Source organism: Salminus brasiliensis, chromosome 12, assembly GCF_030463535.1.
Source record: "Salminus brasiliensis chromosome 12, fSalBra1.hap2, whole genome shotgun sequence".
Lineage (NCBI taxonomy): Eukaryota > Metazoa > Chordata > Actinopteri > Characiformes > Bryconidae > Salminus > Salminus brasiliensis.
This window is the reverse complement of record NC_132889.1, coordinates 23,665,834-23,689,482: the sequence shown is the minus strand read 5'-3', so window position 1 is coordinate 23,689,482 and position 23,649 is coordinate 23,665,834. Positions and strand designations below refer to the sequence as shown.

At 40.1% G+C, this 23,649-nt stretch overlaps 1 protein-coding gene across 1 annotated transcript in view; it reads left to right on the top strand.

The window, feature by feature from the left end:
* ntn1b (netrin 1b) overlaps nt 1-23,649 on the top strand; it is a 74,723-nt gene that overhangs the window by 29,384 nt on the left and 21,690 nt on the right. Inside the window, exons 2-3 of the mRNA XM_072693189.1 lie at nt 9,112-9,300; nt 20,806-20,955. Of these exons, the coding sequence (XP_072549290.1) occupies nt 9,112-9,300; nt 20,806-20,955 (339 nt within the window). The remainder of the gene's footprint in view (nt 1-9,111; nt 9,301-20,805; nt 20,956-23,649) is intronic.

The window sequence follows — 23,649 nt, the reverse complement described above, 5'->3', positions numbered from 1 at the left end:
TATTGATTCATTTTATTAATTAGAGTTTCCTGACATACAAAATGAAAATCATTTGAAATGAATAATGCACTTCTATGGGATTTTACAGTTTACAGTTTCATAGCTTCCCGTTCTGTTAGATGGGATTTCTGCCCATGTAGCATAAAGCTTGCTCAACCTCTCAACAGTTTTCATGAAAGGCCGCATATGTGGGCAGAGCATGGATGAAGGAGTTGTCTTCAGTTTGTGTAAATGGTATGCACTGTGACCAGGTTTAGAGATCTCTCAGTATTGGCACAACATTATGTCAGCACAGCTCACAGAGATCTCTCAATATTGGGGTGAAATCATGATAGCACGGCTCACGCAGACATCCTCAATGTCGACCTGCTTCCAACGCGTGGCCCGTTATTAGTGTGCCTCCACTTCCTGCCTTCTCCACTCAATCACTCGTTTCCTCTTAGGAGCCAAAGTACATCAAAGCTTGGAATCTCTGTCTGTCTATTGCCGCCATACTCCCTTCATCTTTCATTTGTTCATGGAATGCCAAGGTGATGCCGTGCCAGAGCAGTGCATGCATGAGATGGTAATCAAATGAATCCATTTCACAGAGTCAGAGTCAGCCAATATATATATATATATTTTCCATATATATTTTTTTTTAACCCCTTTGCCATGAAAAGCATTCCGGAAACTTGTGAAAAAGATTAATCATGTTGATGTCACTCTGCCAGAGCCTTTGTTGTAATTCCCATTCCCAAGGAAGCAACAGATGCTCTTGAAATGTGCCATTAAAATATTCAATGGGGGGAAAGCGGCTGACAGCGTCTGATGATGCATGGAGAGGATGCAAATTTCTTGATAATCTTCCAGGAGGAGTAGATTTATGTGCATTATATGCAAATCTACAAGTGCTCTGCAAAACATTGATTTGGCGTATTTCTTCCTTGTTTTATGCTGTAAAATGTAAATGATCTTTTTGAACCACACCATATTGATGATGGGAAATCATCTCCAAACATATCGTCCCCTCATTATGGATGTATCGTCTCATCACATACCATTTAAAACGCAACAATTGTTGACTTGCATCTGGAACACATTGGTACCACTAAATTGGCGAGGGCTGATAGTGCTCTCAGGATTTTAATGGACGTTCTTCATACATCACCCACACAGTACTCTTAAGTTATGCAAGCCTTACAAGTGCTTTGTGTGGGCTTCAAAACATGCCTTTCCATTGGGGCATTGTGGAGCTTAATTTTCTCTTATGCGTTCACCTAAAGGGTTTATTAGTTTAAATTAGCATCACGCCAGTGTTTGTTTTGTCCAGGATATTGAAACAAAAACCGACCGTTTGACTGACGGCCAAGCTTATGAAACTTTCCATAAACATGTGAAATCCATACTCTTATCCTAGGCAGGGAAATGCAGAGGTGTACCCCAGACAGGGACACTCAGACACAGCCAAACAATATCTCACCCTCCAGCTGAAGCAGGCCTAGCACAGCCTCACCCAAAACCAACCCCTCCCTGATCTCCTCAACTCCAAATACAAAGAAAGATTTGTGGCACTTGCATTGCTTACAGTAATCATCAAAAAAAAAAAAAAAAAAGACAAACGCAAACAGATCTTGGAATTGCTGAGCTATTAAGCATTGCGACAGCGTGAAAACGTGCTGCAGGATAGGAGAGAGTGTTTCTGACATGAGCACTAATCCACAGAGTATTGAAACGTCAGTCCCTCACATCATTGTGCCTGGAGAAGATGAGTGCTTTGTTTGACTTGGCACCCACCACATGACCATAATGGGGCAACTGTAATTATGGACTTCAGGCAGTGAGAGGTTAATTGATCTGGGATAAACAGCCATTTCGGAGGAATGCCTCGCTTTGCCCAAACATCGGAGAGAGAGACTTTGTCTGTCTGTGTCTAGGGGAGACAAGCAGCAGGTCTGAAATCTATCTATGTATCAATCTGCCAAACTAAGTCAAACCTCGCTGTTGGTTCAGAACTATCAGGGATGGGATTAGGTAATTATCCATGAAAAAACAATGAAAAGCTGGAGGAAAGGTTGTGCAGCTTAGGCTGTAATGTTCAAACCTGGCAGTCTAATACATAGTGGATTACTTTTACAAACAAACTTCTTTTTCGAAAGGGAGGAGGTCTATGTTAATGTAAAAGCCATAATCAGGGATTTAAAAAAAAATCATTTCAAGCTAAAAATAATTTCAAGCTTTCAAGCAAGATATGTAAAGCAAGATATAACCTTCATGGCTTGCTTAACTTGACGTAAGTATGTCTAAAAATGGGGTTGTGGGTTAAAAACCTGCATCACAGGGCTGTGGGTTCAATACCCAAGTTGGCTAAGCTTCCACTGTTGGGCCCTTGAGCAAAGCCCCTAACCCTCTGCACTCTACAGGTGCCATAGCATGTCTGAGCCTACGCTCTGAGCTCTTTCCACGCTGGGATATCCAAAGAGAAGTATGATCTCAATTAACATACTTACATTCTTTACATTCAAAGTTCATTACTGTGGCCTTTTAACAGTTTGGTGGACTATTGCCAAGTGTGTTGACCCTGATAACTGCCAAAACTCAAATGATTCTACACAGACTCTGTGACACAGGAGTTGAAGGTTCTTGACCCTAATTGGAGTAACAACATTGGCTGCATCTGCTTCTGTGGTCATCCAGAGCTGGCAGGCCAGTTGTTTGTCCAGTTTGTGAAACACTGAGGGATGTTCTCAGCCTCTTGGTCTAAATACGGCTTATCACAGAGGCAGCCATCATCAGCGCTAAACGCTGCAGCAGCGTGACGTGTATAAGAGATAGGACAGGCCTTGTTACGAGAAGCTGGGGACAGCTGCAGTGATAATGCCCCATAATCACCGTTTTACCATTAGCACATGATAAACTGAGGCTAATTATTATATTAATAGTACTCTATAAGCACAGTTTAAATAGCATGCGCAATAAACTTGACTTTAATGGAACAATGATAATATTGCTGGAATATAATTATTTTTAGAATGAATGTATATAATAATTGGTATATATGGAACAATCGTTATAAGTGGTGTAAAGTCTCATTTTTCAAAGGATGGTAGTGGTTAGAATTGAAAATACTTTCAATTGCTTGTTATATTTACACAGATTAGCCATAACATTAAAAACATGAAGTTGAATAGAGTATAGCGACTATCTGGTTACAATAGCACACGTCCAGGGTTGGGGTTGATATATTAGGCAGCAAGTGAACAGTCCTGGAAGGAGAAAAAATGGTGAAGTATAAAGATCTGAGCCACTTTTATAAGGACAACATTTAAATGGCTAGATGACTGGTTCAGAGAATCACCAAAACATCAGGCAGGTTTTTTTTGTTTTTTTTTCTGGAATGCAGTGGTCAGTATCACCTGAAAGTGGTTTTAAGGAAAGACAACTGGTGAACCGATGTCAGGGTCATAGGTCAAAGCTGTTTTGGCAGCACAAGGGGGACCTACACAGTATTAAGCAGGTGGTTTTAACATTATGGTTGATCATATGATTCTGTATCAACTTCTGATGTGGGTCTTCATTTGTTTTGATGCTAAGGGATTTTAGAAATGGCAAAAATGTAAAGGATGGCCTTCCTGTCCCACAAAACAAGACTAAAATGAACAACATCTGTTCATCCACTTTAAATAATCAGTAAAACATACATGCAATATTGATTTGCATGTTTGACAAAAACTCTCGATTTTGTTAAACAGCGTTATGTTTGAAATAGTATGTCTTGCTCATGAGCTTCCCTCACAGGTGGCCAGTGTAATTAGACACATTATAAATGAGCAGCCACTGGTTGAAATATCAGTAGGAGTTCTCTACGCAGCATTTCAACAAAAAGAGGCAGTCAGCTTAGCTTTTTGTGTAAAAGACAACAAACTAACCATAAGTCAGATTTCATCAGCGATTTAAAATATGGTTCCAAAAAGGTAATCTGACCTTCAGCTCCCAATATTTTGGTCTCTCCCCATTTATAGAGATAGAAGCTGGGTCTCGTATGACTGGAAAAAACTGCTCGGCAGCATAAATGCAAAAATGGCTGCCGAGTGAACTAGTGAACGCTGTGTACCTTTGTGACGCAGAACCTGATGTGATGTAAAAGAAGCATATACAGTGATGCTGTAGAGTGATATTACCGGATTTGAGCTGTATATGACACAGGTTATACAGTTCTCCTGAGCGCTGTCCTGCCTGCTTCACCAACATTACATAGTAATGCAGTAGTAGCAATGATAGAGACGCTATTCTCTCTATTACAACTCATGGAGCATCAACATGATTCTGAAGCTGGTATTTTAGAGCACACATGCTGCATAATGTTGCTTTAACCCTTCACACAGAATATGGGCCCTCGGCAGGCTGAAAGTGTTAATAAGAATAACACCAACAGTTTGTACAGAAGTCCCTGTAGTTACTGAATAATACACCTTCGTGTGTAATAAGCCTTTCTTTGCTTTTTGTATGACCCATTTATACTCAAACTTCTGAAGGCTAATAATGTTCTTAATGGCTAATTACATTACCAAGCATTTTTTTACACAATTTCTTTGAAAGAAAGTGGATTGGTGCCTGATATCAGATGAGAAAGAGACAGAAACAGTGAAAGACAAAGAACTAGAACTAGAGAATGTGTGTGTGAGAGAGAGAGAGAGAGAGAGAGAGGGAGAGAGAGAGAGATAGAGAGAGAGAGAGAGATTCAAAGCCTGGCTTTGGTATGCTGTGAACGTGCTGAGTGGGCCAAGTGTTTGAGATGTGTGGGGGATAAAAACTTGACAGCTGCCTAACACCTCCTTCCTGTGTGTGCGTGTGTGCGTGCGTGTGTGTGTGTGTGTAACCACCCCTATGCGGTGACTAACCGCTGCCTGTGTTTTAAGGCAGGTGTGAGCTGGACTAGAGCAGTGTGCATTAAATGGGCTGAGCAGTGTTTCCGTGTCATGTAGCTTTTTTATTCTTTTTTTCTTTTCGTCTATCACTTCCATCATGGCGCAGTAACCTCAAAGCAAAGAAGGCCACAGATGGAGAGATTAGAAGAGAATGAGCCATGATGAGGGCCTTGCTCTTGCACACCTGCACACACACAGACACACACCCACACACACACAGACTGCAGCAAAAGGACAACATAGTAAATAATCACTGAAACGATAAAGACGAGAATCTGAAAACATTTCACAGAAACGAAACACAGTCATTCTAAAAGCAGGGACTTCTTCGAAACCTAGTTCTTGTTACAAATTCTGGACTACTGATGAGCGGCCCAAAAGAGTCATCAGTAACATAATCTGCTGCATTACGCAACCATATAATGCATTCTGATTACTTTTCATTATTTTCAAATTACTTTCCATGCAAGGGTCAGCCACGCACTGAAGAACGAAACTGGACCGATGAAAGCTTTCCCCGCAGAGCGCCTGCTTACTGGCCGCGCGTCCAGTTTCACTGGTCTTTGTCACTTTCTTCTGTTTACTTTTTCTCCTGTGCCGAGGGGAACTGTGTGGCTCGAACATTCCTGCTATCTTGTGCTCTTTTAGCCTTAAAAAGCAGGCCTGTTTCATCCCGCTCTGTGGACTCTGTTATTCCATTAGCACAGAAAAGACCAGCAGCTTGCTCGTGTCACAGCAGCATAAATGAATGTTTCCAATATACATACACTATACAGTATGTCCAACAGTCTGGAGGTATTCATGTTCACTGTGAAAAATGTTGCTGTCATTAAGAAAAAGGTTAGGATCTTTTGCTGCAATCTATTTTTAAGTCCTCTGAACTTCTATTAGTAGGTAAACAGGTTAAGACACATATTCACAGTCTGTTAACATACTGTGACAGATTCAGTTTACTTAACATGTTATTGCAACAGGTTTATGAACATTTTACAAGTTCTATGCTGTACAAACTGCTGGGGGGGTGCTTGGGGATAACCTAGTTTAGTCAACAATTCGCCCCTTTAGTTTAGTCTAAAAGTTCCTCCAGCGTTGAGCTGTGGAGCAGTGGAACTGTGTTCTCTGGAAAGATGGTTTGTGCTCCATCCACTTCATTTGGGGTGAGTTGGGGAGCTGGGGATGATGCTGACCCTTACCACCTCTCTTGTCACTAAATGCAATCAAATACTCACAGCAATGCTCCACATTGTAGTAGAAAGCCTGCTCTGTACAGTAGAGACAGTTACTCCAACAAATGCCCCTTTAATACCATTGATTTCAGAAGAGGCAGTGAATGAGCTGGTGTCCCAATAGTTTTGTTCATAAAGTATACTTAGCAAGATGTTTAGTCTGTGGCCCATCCCTCTCAACGTGTTTACTATTTAATACCATTTGTAGGTTAGAACTTCACATCACATCACCCTATAATCTTTAGTATCATCAAATGTCTGAATGATCTGCTGGTTTGTTTAAACCTTAGAACACTCTTGTTTTGTATTGGGAAGAAAAATAATGATAAACTAAATAATAATAAAGTAATAAACCTGCCATTTTATTAGGTTAGCTCCTCAAACATTAGGTTTGTAATTGCCTTAAGTCTAAAAAGGTCTCATTCGTTAGCTTGTATGAATTCTTTGGTAGCTACTATAAATTAAAGCGTGAAGGGCCCACAACTTCCAGAGAGTTTGAGAGTTTGTAGCATTAAGAGAAGAGCTTGCATTGAGCAATAGTTTAGATCTAAAGGAGGAAAGGATCAGTGTCATGAAACCTGAAAGTTGAAAGGTCAAAGGTCTTTGCAAGAGAAGGAGAGAGAGAGAAATAGAGAAAAAGAGTGATTGAGAGCAATCCTCCAGTGTCTTGGCCAACTGTTTTTATGAAGCTATTGTCTTTTAATGAATTGCTGGAGTGGATGGAGGCCCGGAGATCCAGTGATGTCATTAAAATAACACAGCTTTCTCAAGGCACTAGTCAAACGTCTCTTTCATTCTTATTCCTCTCTCCTTCTCTGTGATGAGGGCTTGTAGAGACAGGAGAAACCTCACTCACTTCTTCACAAGTTACACTGCTCAAACCGGAGAACAGGTGCTGTAATGCAGACCTCTGGTAATGTTTACATTTTTTGTGGTTTGCTAATGTCAAAACTATTTTTGCTGATTCATTTGAAAGGGTTTAGAGTTTTCTAATATTGCCTCATCACTGGTGTTGTAAAATATATATTTATTAGTTGCTGCACAATTTATTAGTCACCCTTCTATCAATAGAAAAGAACCGTAGGGCCACAGCAGGACCACCTATGACCAAAACGGTTGGGGCATGTTAGGGTGTGCTTCACTTCACAGCAGCACTGATAGCGTTTTAAACACTTTTCGGCCACCAAATTAGACATACTTACTTACTTGGTGCAGAGTGTAGGTAAGTAGCTTGTCTTTTGCCATGCACCATTTGCATCAGTCATTCTCCACCCTCTCCTCAGAACCCCTGTTGGCTGGGTGGTTGTGGCAGGTGGATTATTCTCAGTCCAGCAGTGACAGTGAGATTGTTAAATAGTCCAGCAAGCATGGTAACTCGATACACTCCTACCAGCACAACACTCACTACCATGTCTGTGTCATTGCTGTGCTGGGAATGGTCCACCGTTCAAATAATATCCAAGGAGCAATGGTTGTGTGATGGATGGCCCTTTTCTTTTGATGAGGAGTGTAAAATGGGGCGGACACACTGTGCAGCTATAGTCTGTAAATGGGAATGTGAAAGTGAACATGAGACCTTATGAAATGGGTCAATGAGTGTGGGTATTGTACACCAGCTTTATAAAATTACATTTTTAGTACTATAGTTTGTTAGTACTAGCCTTAGAACCTTCACTATGAACCTTGCCTAGTTAGGGTATGACAAGTATGACAGAACAGTTACTGTAATGCAAAAGAACTACACAGATATATCAGTGGGAATAACCACCCCTGGCTCGGATGACACTAGCAAGATGTCATGGCATTGGCTGTATTAGGTGATGAAAGGTGTTCATTGTAGAGAGTAACTGGTCCAAAATGAGCGAGTAGACAATTCATTGTACACCTTCACTACGGCGGCTCCAGTACATTCCACAAACTGTTAAAAGCGATTAACAGTGACATTAACAGTGGTGCCCCATTGGAAATTGATGCCAGAGGGGAATGGCAAGTCCGGCAAGTAGTACAGATCAATGAGCGCACCACTGTGGACCAGTTAACCTCTATTATGAATGGTCACCTAATACAACATCTCGCTAGTGTCATCTGAGCCATTCATAATATTTTGATAACACTGTCGAATATTGTCTGGTTTAGTATGCTAAACCCTTTCAGTTACAGCCTGTTAAATGTAATGCTAAAAGCTACCTTCCTATCTAGACAGCTGTGGCTATAGCTATTTAGTGCCCTGTGTTTGTAGCATTGAGGCTTAGCTATGTATTACTAGCTCATATACTTTCATGTAAAGACTAGATAGCTTTAAAGATTTGCCAATTTGAAGGTAAATTTAATCTTATGCAGTGTTTATGCTGAGCTAATGTTTGCATATAGTTGGGTTTACCCTAACTGGGCAACTCAACTGAGCGGTCACACACTGACATTGCCACCCAGTGGATATAACCGCATTATACACTCTATTCAAGGAGGGGAATAAGGCCCAAACAGCCACAGATGGATTTTGCCAAGCTTTTATTACAAAAAAAGTACTGTCTACCGTGCGGTTACAATGCCTCTTAAAGGTTAAAGGCCCTACTCATGAAAAACTGCTGTTCTCATGAGTGTTTCAGCTTGATTATCTACTATCTAAGGCTCTGTAGAGGCTCGTAACAGAAACAATCTGTTTAATTCTAAAAAAGGAATTACACCAAACTCTAAAAGGTTGGAAAATGGTTGTGTAAAAATTGATTATGGCTGTTTTCTGACCATAAAGCCACACAGATGTCTTAAGTGAACCCGAATGAGGAATGCTAAAAAGACAAAAAGAGTGGATATGTCTCCCGCCCCACTGTTTACGGGTACAGGTCTTTGACTTTGAGCTTGTGCAGTTCAGTAGTACTGTTATCATTCTTCTTGAGAAAGAAATCCGTGGACCTCTTTTGCATTTGTTTACAGATCATGATTTTCAACTGGAACTCATTATCTCTTTCCTTCTCTCCCAGCTTGCCACTGTAACCTGCACGCTCGCCGCTGCCGCTTCAACATGGAGTTGTATAAGCTGTCGGGCCGTAGGAGTGGAGGCGTGTGCCTCAACTGCAGACACAACACCGCCGGACGCCACTGCCATTACTGCAAGGAGGGCTACTACAGAGACATGACCAAGGCCATCTCCCACAGACGCGCCTGCAAAGGTACGCAGAGGCTTAAGAGCTTTCAAACCCACCTGAGTGATTCTGATCTGACTACCTAACTGAGTCAGTCTGCTATTAGACAATTTAATCATTAACAAATAATTCAAAACTAATTTTCCTTAATACCCTTCCAATGGGCGATTCTTTAAACATGTAGTAAAATACCTTCAGAAAAAGAAAAGTAAAGTGTGTCTAAGAATGTAACTAGAGTCACAATCAGTCTGTGTAGGTGCTGGGGTAATTTCCTCTTTTACAGGTGCTTTTGTCAAGTCAAGTGTGTTTTTATTGTCATTTCAACTATATACAGAGTACACAGTGAAACGAAACAACGTTCCTCCAGGACCATGGTGCAACATAGACACAGTGCATACAGAACACAAGTGCAACACAGTACAAGTGCAGACAGACAACACAACACAGTACAGACAAAGAATAATACATAATTAGGGATAGTGTGCAAATTATGCAGTGTACAATTAACATTGAGTCCAGTGAGGTAGTAAAGTTATTTGTGCAAAATGCTTCCCATTTTATCTTGGGTAAATGGTTGGTGAGAGAGAGAGAGAGAGAGAGAGAGAGAGAGTGTGTGCATGGAACAGAAAAAAACATCAGTTCAGTCTCTGGAGTTGAGAAGTCTGATGGCTTGGGGGAAGAAGCTATTGCAGAGTCTGGTCAGGTTGGACCGGATGCTGCGGTACCTTCTTCCTGATGGCAGGAGAGAGAACAGTCTGTGTGAAGGGTGGGTGGAGTCATCCACAATGCTGGTTGCTTTGCGGATGCAGCGGGCAGTGTAAATGTCCATGACGGAGGAGAGAGAGACTCCGATGATCCTCTCAGCTGTCCTCACAATACGTTGGACGGTTTTGCGGTCAGAGGCTGTGCAGGTCCCAAACCAGGCAGTGATGCAGCTGCTCAGGATGCTCTCTATGGTCCCTCTATAGAAGAGGGTGAGGATGGGAGGAGGGAGACGGGCCTTTCTCAAGTAAATGATGGAACATGTTTTTAAAGTGCATATACATGCTGAACACTTCCCAAATGTGAAACAATGGAAGAGTTTCATCCATTTACTTGGTCTGGAGTGGAGACCTTTGTCTCCATCCTCTCGACACTGGGAGAGCATCATCTTAATACCACAGCATTTTTCATTAGCTATATTAGCTCACCCTGCAGTAAGGAGCGTCCTTCAGCATGAATGTGTGCTAAACCCCTACAACCCACAGATTAGAAGAGTTAGACCTAACTTGGAAAAGCAGGTGAGGATTTTTCTTAAATGTCCATGTCCACCTGCACCCCTGTTACCTGCCATTCAGAGATTGGGAGTCACGGTGGAACTGAAGTGAAGTGTGAGATTATGAATAGTCATGCACAAATTCTCAAACTGTGTTGGCAACATATGCACACACATATGCACACGTATGCCACAGTGCGTGCTGAGATTAGAGGAATTCCCATATTCCCACAACACACTCGTTTTTGGCAGAGGAACATAAGGTAGTGGTGAGCTCCTTCTGCTGGGGATTACGAATGAGGACTGAAAGTTCGCTCCACAGTCAGGGGAGTTGTTAAGCAATTAAACCCCCCAAGCGCACTCCTGGCATTAGGCATGGTGCTAAAAGGTTTGAGTTTATCTGCTCCAGAGAGTCCTATTCTATTGGCAATATTTCTCTACAGGGACTAGTCAATCTGTGTATGTGTGTGTGTGGATTTTCACATCTATGTCAGCAATGGGTGCAACTTGAAATAGCTGAATTCATTCATTAGAAGGGGGGTCTAGATCACATAGGCATGCTATATTACACTAAAATTATGGGGAGGAGTTCAGGTCAGATCAGGAATATCGTTACTGTGCTGATGGTCAAATCCCTCCGACTTTCAAAATATGCTTTAAATATTTATAAATTTGGACTAAATAATCTTAACTGACATTCAATGGTTGGCTTCAAAATAAGAGTAGTTTGTAAATGACCTTTGTACAATAAAAAGCATATATCAAGTTGTATTATATAAACTGTAGATTAAGGCCTATAAGACCATTCATATAAAAGTCATTTGTTAAATGTGATGCTGCTGTTTGCAGGGTTCAACATATATTTTGGAAGCTTAATGTTTTTGAGTGTGGCTTTTTTATTGAGTTTACAAATGACACTTTGAATTTTCAGTAAAGACACTTCCACTAGATCATTCTTTAAAAATGTAGTAAATGAGATGCTTGAAAGACCTTCAGAAACAAGGAGAATGAGTTTAAAAGAGTGAAACTAGAGTTACAATCAATCCTGACAAAATGAGACATATTTTTATTAAGAGGTATTTATAGGCATATATAGGTATAGATATATGTGCTGGGGTCATTTCCTCTTTTACAGATGTTATTTATGATGTAACATGTTTTCTAAAGTACATTCCCATGCCAAACGCTTCACAAATTGTGAAACAATGAAAGGGTTTCATCCATTTACTTGGTCTGGGTGGTAGAACTTCGACTCCATTCTCTCTCTACTGGGAGAATATCAGCTTAATAGCATAGCATTTTACATTAGCTATATTAGCTCTCCCTGCATTAAGGAGCTTCCTTCGGCATGGCTGCAAGCTAAACCCCTACATCCAAAGATTAGAAGAGTTAGACCCAGCCAGTATATTCATTAATCAGAATCGGAATCAGTTGTTAAACACGATTGCTGCTGTTTGTGTTTAACAGTTTTTTTTTTATTATTAAATTTTACAATTAACACTTTGCACTTTCAGTCAGTATTTGTAAACTCACATATAACTGCTGGTCTGGCAATTGTTTTAGGATGAATGACGTAGAATCAGATCTTTTTACTCCTTGGACTTAAATTTTTTTTAATGTTTTTAACTCTCCCTGTAAAGTTTGGGAGGTTTTTGCGTGGTAAAATATAACGATATGATAAAAAAGGTCTTAATTTCTCATTGATTTGTTATAAATTATAAATTAATAAGCTAATATTAATGTATTAATTCATTATGAATACCTCTAAACACCTGACTAGTTCATGAATTGTCAATTATAAAGCTACAGCTACTGGACATCATACACACCATCATTATAGTAAATGGTTAAGGCACATTCCCAGATGTCTCAGTATTTATAACACTGACATTTGAATGAATGAAAGTAAAACAGTAAACAGTACATTGTTTGCTCACACACAAGCACCTATACCTGACTATGACTATTATACAGTAGAGCAACTATTGTATTGATTAGAAAATGATGTGAAACAGGTACATTCAAAGTATTACTTTTGCGTCTTGAGTATTACTTTTTCAGTGCGTCATTATACTCAAAATGTACATGCACCAATAAAAAATCCCAGTCAGGTTAGATAAATACAATCAACTTTTAGTTAGCCCAAGACTAACCTTCAGCCTATTCTCATCTGTCATTTTAAAGCCAACCTATCTTTTCAGAACCTTTTAAAAAAGCACTTGGAGGGTAAACTCCCATCATTAAAACAGAGCAGGGTCATAATATCGGTGGTCCCGAGCGAGCAAGCTCCCTATTCTTTTCATTTGCTTTTATTTGCTTAACTTGGAGAAGTGTAATGAGTATGAGCTGCCTGAGAGTGGAACGAGACAGCGCTAGTGTAAAAGGAGTTCCCTTGGAAAAAGCCAGCTGAGGCCAAGGAGAGAAGGAGGGCTGCCATGGAATTCAGGACAAAAGTAGATGTTAACAATCACTCCCTGAACAAGGCAGTAATTCCTTGCACTGAACTGCATTAGCAGTCCGAGTCTAAGGATTCACATGTATAATGAGGTATTTTGTATTTATTGGTCTAATTTCAGTTGCGACAGCTGAGGCCATTGAGTCATTTGTGAGTGCAAGAAACCTTTTTATTGAGTATTCTATGCCTCCTAATAGGGTCAGTTAGTGTAGAAGCAGTTCATGGGGAAAATACCTGCATGTATGGAGACTTAACCACTTGAAATCTAGAGACTCATCTAGACTTCCCTTCCATACTCATACTAGTTATATAACAGTTATTGTAATATATAATGGTCAGTGTGTATTATACATGACCACCCACCTGTCCAAGCTGACACTGATGGAAGACTGACTGTTGGGGTCTTCTGCTTCCTGCCTTAGACTAGTTACCCACCCTGCATATTGACATATGGTGTTGACATGTCGTGGGCAGTGGTGGCTCAGCGGTTAGAGCGCCGGGTTATCGATAACAGGGTTGCGGGTTCGATTCCCGGTCTTGGCAAGCTGCCGCTGTTGGGCCCTTGAGCAAGGCCCTTTACCCTCTCTGCTCCCTGGGCGCTGGAGTTGACTGCCCACCGCTCTGGGTGGGTGTGTGTACTCACTGCCCCTATTGTGTGAGTGTGTGTTCACTACCACAGATGGGTTAAATGCGGAGGACATATTTGCGGAGGACACAAATATGTGCACCTTTACATGGACTCGATGTAATTGTTGCTATTAATGATATTTTTCAAATATGTTTGCTAGGAACCTTCATCGTTTCCTTTGTTATTATTACCATTATTACTGCTAAGCATGTCCCGAGCACAGTGGATGACCTCATGTCATTTTCTTGTAATTTTTAAACGGTTTTGACCAGAGGAAGATGGGTCTCCCCTTGTGAGTACACGACGTAAAATGTGCGATTTCAGTTCACTATCACTATACAAATTAATCATGGCTGATTGATTGAATAAGCCATAGTAGCATAGTAGAGTTAAAATGCGAAAGCATTCTAATACATTGTTCTGCTCTGTTGTGAAATAACCCAGACTGCAGACCTATTTACCATTTGCCCTTTAGAGCCATTGCATACTTTAAAGTGAGCACAGCTGCCGAAAAGGTCTAGAACAAACCACAGTGTGGTTTTTAACCACCGCCATATTTGCATTCCTATTGGTTCTGAGCTGGATTCCGCGATGTCATTCCACCAGTGCCCTTCTAACTGCCATTCTGCTGCCTCCTGTCCTCCCTCAGCCACCAAGATATTCCCGAGGCCAGAGGCCTCCCTTTCCCTCATTCCCCGCTCATGCCGGGTAATTGGCCTCGGACTGACTTCAGCATAATTAATATAGGTGGGCGTGCAGCCAATCACCAGGGTGGCTTGTAGGAGTTGTTCTTTCGCAGGTCATCCGAGCCTGGAGCCGAGGCGTAATTGATGGCGACCACGGCGCCATGCTTCACTGTCATCACTTTTGTATTCTCACCGGAGGAATGCTGCTGATTCATAAGAAGGTTACGAATGGTTTTCAGCAACGTCGACGCGTGCCTGCCAGCCAAAACATTTACTCTGGCTATTTTTGGGATGCTTGGATGGCAAAGGGAAGAACGGATAGGCCCACAGCCAGGCTACCCTCTCAAGCTCACAAGCTTAACATGTAACTTCCATAAAGTGGGAGGAGCTTGAAGAGAAGCTGACGGGTTCCAGTCGCAGGCATTCATTTGTTTGGCTGGGGAGCGAGGTGGGAGTGCAAAGCTAAACAGCCTGATTGCCACGCTCTCCTCAGGTGACAGAGCCTTCACTCGTGACGTGGGTTAGGGGACCGGCCATATTTATTGTTAGAGTCAGCCAACCATCTCGCCGTGCTTTCTTTGGACAGAAAACGTGACAGCAGTGCCAGCGGCGCTCAAGAGAAAATCGCCTTTAATTCCCGCAAACACGGCTGCACAGACCCCGTTTGTGAAGGGCAAAGGAGGGAATAGGATAACCGTTCGGGAATGAAAGGAGGAAACGGAGCGGGTCTGAACCGAATCTGTCTCCAGTGGCAGTGCGGAATGCCTCATGCTTTATTTCCCAGATTAACGACTTCATCCCTCATCAAGCACAGTGTAAACAGCACATCGACTGCCACAGCTACACCAGTTTGTTTTAATCCCCCCACAAGACTCTTTCTTTCTTTTCCAGCTTACTAACTTGCCACCTTTTTTTTTACCCCCCATTTGTCAGTTATTATATAGTTTTTTTATTTAATGTCATTTTATAATTGCCAGTACAGAATGGATATGTTTTCATGCATACATTAGCACAAACATGAAACATGAAAGCTTTAAGGTACTTTAATAAGTCTGACTTCACTGTCAATTAATAAAAAAAATACAGGCTAACCTAACACAGACTGAAGACCTATCTCTTCTCTCTATTAAATTTTTACATGTTTTATTCAGTGTTTCAAGGACCGAGTGAACAGAAAGTGAATCAAATGATAAATAATATACTGTAATTGTTTATATGCTTTCCATTTAATTGAGTTATCCATCTTAGAATTGATATCCACTTTAGACATTAGACATTAAATTCAGTGTAACTTCATTCTTGATGCTATACAGCTTTCTCTGTCCTTTTAGAATTGTATACACCTCACTATTCTGGGCACATCTAAAGTTTCTAATCTTTTATTTATGGCTTTGTAGTGTTCTACAATTGTTTTGAACCAGGGAATTGCAGATATTGATTGGAATAATTTTACACATTTGCCTGCTATTATATTGGTGCAATTCAAAAGTATTGAATATCAGCGTACCAAAAGCACTGTGACACTGCTTTACAATTTGGAGTCAAAACTTTTGACAGAACTTGTCCTCCTTCCACTCTCAGGGAGCTATGAGTGAGAACTAATTCAAGTTAACGTAATCAGCACTTTTGCAATTTGTGCACGCCTTACAGACTTAAGTTTAACCGCGGAGTGAGTTTTTTCAAAGGCCACACTGCAACTCCTTACACCCACTATCCCAACTTCTAGCATTCATTAGTGCTTCTGGGTTGGATGGTGGTCTGCAATGCTCTGTGGTGGGCGTAAAAGTAGAGTAGTGCTTTAAAACAACAGTAGGTAGGCCAGGTGGTGGGTGGCTTGAGTACAGGAGAACAGCCACTCTGGAGTGACTAATATGAAGTAGCCGTGTCAAGTGCACATTGAAATTCAAAGCACTTTGCCTCAAAGTAGAGTTCCACCTTCTCATTGACAACTGGAGACTCTGAAATGGGCACTAGGCACATGCAGTCTGTCTATGGATTAAATAAGCAAAGGCGGAACAAAACGAACTTAGCTTCGTACTTGAGAACTGGTGCCACTTTAGTTGGTGTTCAGCAATTATGCAAAAAGCAAATCTCTTATAAATGATGGTTCCTACATGTAGTGCTTCTAGGATTTTCACACTTGCATATCACATTTACAGAGATGGTTCTTTAACTGATACTAAAACATAGAAAAGTTCTGTACACTCTGTCTACCTAACTACTGAGCTACCTGGGACAATTTCTTGGGGTGTTTGTTTAGTGCTGGGTAGTTGTGTGCAGTATAAATGGTGAAGTCAGTCTCGTTCCACAAAAAAGAAGCAGTGTGCAGCTAATGTACATTTTAAGGTACATTTTCCTTATTAAACCAATATTTGCACCAATTTATATATATATATATATATATATATATATATATATATATATATATATATATATATATTAATGTCTGTAATGTCTGGGATTTCCCACTGATTTCACATCAGCATTTGTTTCTACAGATGCCACGTGTGCTGTATTTTGTATATTGTGCAGCTTTTTAACACTGGCCACTGTTTATTAGTGTTGGTAAATGTGAAATGTTTATGTAAGTTCTTCAACATTGTTGCATACTTTTTTGAGATATTTAACTCCCTCCTACCCACACACTGCCATGATCCTACAACTTAGGCCTAACGAATTCCTGTGTGTCTACAGTGTGTCTTTTTTGATCAAATCAAAATATGATCATTTTAGCTACTAGCGAGCGATATCGTCTTTCTACTTTGCTATTCAGTTATTTTGTAATAGTGGTTCCTTAACTAAATTGTTGAGCATGAAAAAGCAAATGAGCCCTCAACCAGCCCCCAACTCCTCTTTAGTAGTAGAGCACTGTTGATGCTGTGTTGGCGTGTCAGCATTGGTAATAATTATACAAATCTGTTTAAAGGCTAAAATTAGCTTAGTATTAGTCCATATAACCCACAATACAGGTTGAATGGTTTGCTAGGTAAGATTAAACCAGCATATGCTCTGTCCAATAGTGAGCCAGCCATGTTGTTGAGTATAAGCAATCAGTAGTGGTTCTTCTACGGTATTCCTCCAAAGAATGCTTTGTAGCACTTTTTATTTTCAAGTATTGCATGGTTGTTCTTCCCAAATGCACCGTGATCTGAGAAAACATACAGCATCGTCCAGAGGATGTTTAAAATTAGTTCCACCAGCCACTCTCATTTGATTTCGGCCACAGTCCCATCCCGTTGTTTTCGTAATTTATAATTATCCTATATTGCTTAATGTGGGTCCTGCATCCACTCAGACAGGATTCTCACATTAGAGGAAGTCAGAAGAATGTAATTTATGTTCTTGTTGGAAAGGGCAATATTGAGAGGAAAAACAATGTCTGTTTCATGATCTCATAGTTGTACTCCAGCGCTGTTGACGGCTGATGGGACTGGATTTAATTTAGCATGGAAAGTGTGATCTTTTTCTTATTTGTTTACCAGTTTCGACATTGTACAAGAATAGCGAAAGAAGCTTCCTCAGACGGTTCTGTGGACTCAAATAGCCTCAGAAAAACAAGCCATGTCCATCCTCTTGTATAATTCAGCCAGCAATTTCTGATCTTTGCAAGCGTCTCCAGTTCCAGACTAACAGTTCGAGAAGTTCGCGAGGCCAGGCTGTTTCAAGCTGTTTTCAAATTACTCCTCAGCTCCATAAAAACCTACCGGCTTGATGAAGAAAGCTGGGCCGGGACTTCAAACATGCAGCTTTATGGTAAACGTTTGGCAGCGCGAGCACGCAAAGAAATTCTCACTTTTAATGTGCGATCCTCCTGACTAACAGCTTAAGCAGAGCGTCTTTGAAGTGTGCCGCGCTGCCCCATTAAAGGGGAACGTTATTTTGCCTTTATTTGCAGGGGCTGCGCCTGCCAAGAGCCCTTACGTTGGAAACTCGATCAGAGCGAACTGAGAGCGGCCTATGGGGCACATCACAACCCCACAGCTGAGCACAAAGGCTTTTAATACACACACACATACATATATCGGGCCATGAACACATACACACATGTGTAGGGTCTTCCAAGAAAGAACCAGCTGCAAACATAGCCGACCGGCACACATGCATGCAAAAATGTGGGTAGACATACAGCTTTATGCAAATATTTGGGCACCCTTGGCCAAAGGACACATTTGTTGTATTTTGTTGATAATCAGTACAGGTTTGGACACCCTAAGTGTCGTATTTCCAAATTACCAAGCTCAATAAACTCTCGGACACTTCACCAAACATGGGATTCTCTGAGGAACTGTCTAAAGATCTGAAATTGAAAATAAGTCTTTACGAAGCCAAAGCTTACGGTTTCCACAGTGCTGACTGTTAATCTGGGGAACTATGGAAGTCAAGATGAGATCTGGAAGACTAAGAAAGCTCTCAGAGAGAACTGTATTGCTAAGACAGGCAAATCAAAAACCCCATATGACTGCCAAGAACCTACAGAAAACTGCAGCGGGTGAGGGTGGCAAATGGCAGCTTGGTGCATGAGCAGCACATACATAATCTTCATGTAAGAATCATAAGAAGGAAACCTAAAGAACATCTAAAGAGGCCAGGTGAGTTTTAAAAGCGAGTGCTGTGGAGAATAAAAGGAACTGCATTTCATTAAAGGACACCCTGCCATCTGTAAAACATGGTTTAGTGGTTTGAGCTGGCTTTATATTTTTGTAATATAGCAAAAACGTAAATGGTAGCATCTGTGCTGCAATAAAATCTGGAACTTCTAAATGTAAGGTAACAGAACAGGAGTCCATTTCTTAAGTAGCTTTTTAAGTTTAGGTCAAGACACCAATGTACAGATTTCCCCATTACTTGTGATGGTCTGTGGGATTGTTGGGTGTCCCAATCTTTCTTTCAATTCTTATTCATTTAATAACTCCAGTTATTATTTCACATGTAATTATTTGAATATCCCTAAAGCCCTTTTTTAAATGATGACTTTCTCTTTCTTTATGCTAGCACAGTATCTCATATCAGAAACATTCATAATGCCTGTTTTGACCAAAGAGTGGTGAACTGTAGACTTACAACAGATATAAATTTGGACACCTGCCAGACATTTACGCACACACAATGTACCAGGCCACATACACACACACACACATCACTCAGGCACGCAATGGGTAGTCCCCATATATGCAAGTAAGGAACTAGGAAAACACCTCACACACACATGCACTTACACTGCTAGGCAGACCCTAACCAGACTCTCTCTCTCACACACACACACATGCACACACACTTAAAACGCTCACAGGTGCAGGCTATAACTGTTCTTATGGCACAGCAGAACGATGTCAAACTGAGGTTTCTGGATTTGTGGCTTCCCCGAATAAAGTTCCAGACTGGCTATCAGCTCAGAGGGCACATCTAAGAGCTGGGAGGTTAAACAAGCCAAAGCTTAAGCTCCCACACCTGCGTTCATGGAGAGCAATGAAGAATTTCTATTAAGTGTCCACTACAGTTCATCTTATATGATGCAGATCTTTTAAACAGCATGAATTTACTGCAGATTGATGCTTTACCTTTCAGGACGACATAAGTGAGGGGAAAAGCACACCCCTTTGGGTCTGAAGTGTGGCCTGCTGAATGTTAAAAGAAAAAATCTCTAATGTTAAGATAACAAATGAATGAAATCATGTCAACTACTGACTCTATTGCGTAGAGAACAAGGTTTTGTCCTAATTGTGCATTCTAGTGGTATCAGTAGCTTACGTTTAAGGATTTCTGTTTTTTTGCCGGAACGTAGGGATGGATTATGTGCTAAATACGTGTATGTGCTTTTTTAATGCATAGTGGCTTTAAATGTTAGGTGAAATAAGATTGAGGAGTCATGTAAATGTGTATTCCGCTGCTTTCCAATGAAAACCATCTATCTTTATTTTTGTCCATTTTTCCGTTTTCTCCATAATTTGAACCCTGTAGCTGCTCTAAATAGACCAATGGAAATGCTCTAAATTACTTGGAATAAAATCTCATTTTACATTGACTTCCTTTCAAAGTTAAGAACATTTGAAGTATTTTGGAGATACTTTTTATTGGACAGTAATGATCTATTTAGCCGTTTCCTGAGCGAGTCTGCGCAAGTTGAAAGAACTGTGTACATATATATATATATATATATATATATATATATATATATATATATATATATATATATATATATGTATAATATATTGTCACTGTTACACAAAAATAATTGACTTAATCTGACATAGTTGTTATATTTGACAAAATTGGAATTGGACAGCTGTTCTTTGCACTGTGCTAAAATGTCTAATGTGTAAAAACTAATGGAAATGGTCCTTATAGAATATTTTAAAATATCATAACATTGACGTCTATTTTATTGAAAGTAAAGTAAAGTTTCATTTTTGTAAAGAACATGAAGGGTATTGAAAGAAGCTAATTGTTGGGATTTTACACTTTCAGGGCTTTGAGGGACAGACTCTTACATGTCTTCTTTTCCTTCCAGCATGTGACTGCCACCCAGTTGGTGCTGCGGGGAAGACGTGTAACCAGACCACAGGCCAGTGTCCGTGCAAAGATGGCGTGACAGGCATCACCTGCAACCGCTGCGCTAAAGGCTACCAGCAGAGCCGCTCGCCCATTGCCCCCTGCATCAGTAAGACTCCCTCTCAATCACTCATCCTATGACCAGGCAACCATCCATGTGCTGCTTTATTGCTCTTTGCATGGCTCACAGACCTTAACAGACATCAAACTTTAAGAATGGAATGCATTAGTCGTAGTGTATAAAGTACCACGAAGATCAGCCATGTTTTAACATGGGTGAAAATGACTAAATAAATAAATAAATAAATGGAAACTTTATAGTCAGTAGTGGTTTAATGAGTCATAAAATGCTCATTTACAGTCAATGTTTAGTTGGCTGAATTAAGGTGCATATTACACTGAATTCATTATCTTCATATTTGAATAGTGGTGATGTCATTCAGAGTAAGTGCAGTAAGTGTTTGCTCAGTAAAACACTAAAATTGGAATAAAGACAAATAATATTAACTCAAAAGTAGTGGTTTTGTGACTGTGCTTACTAAAACATCTCCAAATCTCTCCTCATGGGAGTCTAGTATTTTTAATAGTTATCATCTAACACCAGGTTTGGTAAATCGGTCTTCAACCTCTTAATGCAGAAAGGCTAATTACACACTGAGACATATTGTTTAGTAACTACAGGACTTCTGTATAAACTGGTGGGGCTATTCTCTAGTAATAGAAGTGCCACTGGCTGTTTAACACACTTATTGTCAGGATAAATAGTGTGAAATAATGTGCCTGGGTGCCTAAAACATGTTTACACTACTCCATGTAGTATTGGCACAGTACAATTCTAGCAATTCTGCGTATGTTTTTAAATATGCCTACCTGCATCTATGTTAAAGAGACTAGGCCATAGCTTTTAGTAAAAGTGTGAGATAGCTTTTAAATGCATTTAGCACTTCATACTTCACTTTACTGTATTACAAGGTACCATTTCCATTCAAACCACTCTTAATGACCTACATATACAGCAATTTTGACAAAGCTCATTACTTAGTAACTACATAAATGCACAGGCCAATAGGTCCATGCTTACATTACTCAGTCCTATAACTAAGGGATAGTTACTTGTTCCTTAGTTAACAGTTGGTTTCTATTGATTTCCAAGGAATTAAAAATTTTAAATATATTTTATCTGGAATTTAAACAAGTTTAGAGAATAAAGGAAAGTTCATAACTTTTAATGGAATATAGCACTATATTATACTTAATTCAGGACAAACACAAAAATGACATGAGAAGTAGCCACTTACATGGCTAAAATATTTCAAAATGTTAATGTATAGAACTGTATATTTATGTAATAGTTTTTACTTTTTTATCAAATAAAAACAAATCATAGTTGTTACAAAATAATGTATTGCATTTACTGAATAATATTTGAAAACACTTAAGATTATAGCAATTTTAATGGATTAATGAAGTTCTGAAGATGTAATGATGAGAGCTCTAAATAAATTTGACTTATAAATATGACATAATAAATATGATATATAATAATATATATATAATACTATGATATAAATAAATCTGCTTAAATATTGTTTGTATTTCGACTAAATGTGTTTGTTTTTACAAAGAGTATGTCCATCTACACTGAAAATACACTGAAGCATAATGGTGCTAAGACAAATGTTGACAAATGTAGTGCAATAATACTTGGAATACCACCTGGCCCCACAAAAAATAAAATAAAATTAAAAAAAAAAAAAAACAGCATTTAAACAGATTCGAGTGAAGAACACATTAAACTGAATTATCGTAGCAATTGCTCAGTGTACTCCTAGGGGTGTCTGGTGGATAACACCCTAAATACAGTTTACATAAACACTTACTATTCATGAATTCATGGCCCTGGCTCTTTTCATCATCCCGGTGCTATTTCCATGGATGGACATCTTGCTGTTTGACCTGTACTAAAGCAAACAGACCATATAGGACTGACTAACGTTGCCTGGTGTGCCCCCAACCTCGCTGACGGTCGGTCAAGTCATGAATCTAACAGCCTGCTCCAAAACCAAGATTGGTGATATGTTTATTGGCAGTATCAACAAGGCTGCAGATTCCATCTCCGTGGTGATAAACGGCAGGACCACACAGTGGGCCGCAGCGGGGGGGAGGCTGGCACTCATCCCTTCCCAACTGGCATTGCTCGATAAGATAATTTCCGGGGAGCGCGACACAATGAAGGGTCGTTAGCATTAACCTCCACCATTCTGCTGTATTATAACGGAGAAAGTCGGCAATAACAATTAATCTGGCCTTCGGACAAAGCTATCTCGGATATGGAAGCTTTCTGATATGTTTGGCTGGGTTCCACTAAAGCGAAATGAAACCTGTGAACCCCATGGAATTAGGTTTCCCTTCATTTCACTGGGAAAGTAACAAATCTAGTGTAAAACCTGGAACATGAGCCTCAGCGCATGAGCTGCAAAGATCTGGTTTCTCATATACTTTGCAAGATAATGTGTTTTAGTTTTAATAGGTTGATATAATTTTTTTTTTGTAATGTCAGACATTTTGCCAACTGCAGTTTTAACGGCTGCTGAATCCCCTGGCGGTGGATAGCTTACAATTGCCAATGGTGCAGAGAGCGAAGACTGGGCTTTGAGCAGAAAACCTAATAAAATCAAATACATGCATTTTCATCAGTGATCAATAACTTCTCTTTTAAAAGGGGCCTTGAGACTCCCCACATCTCAATAAATCATTACTTTGCACAATACATGCAGCTCTTGAAATAAAATGCAATTTAATA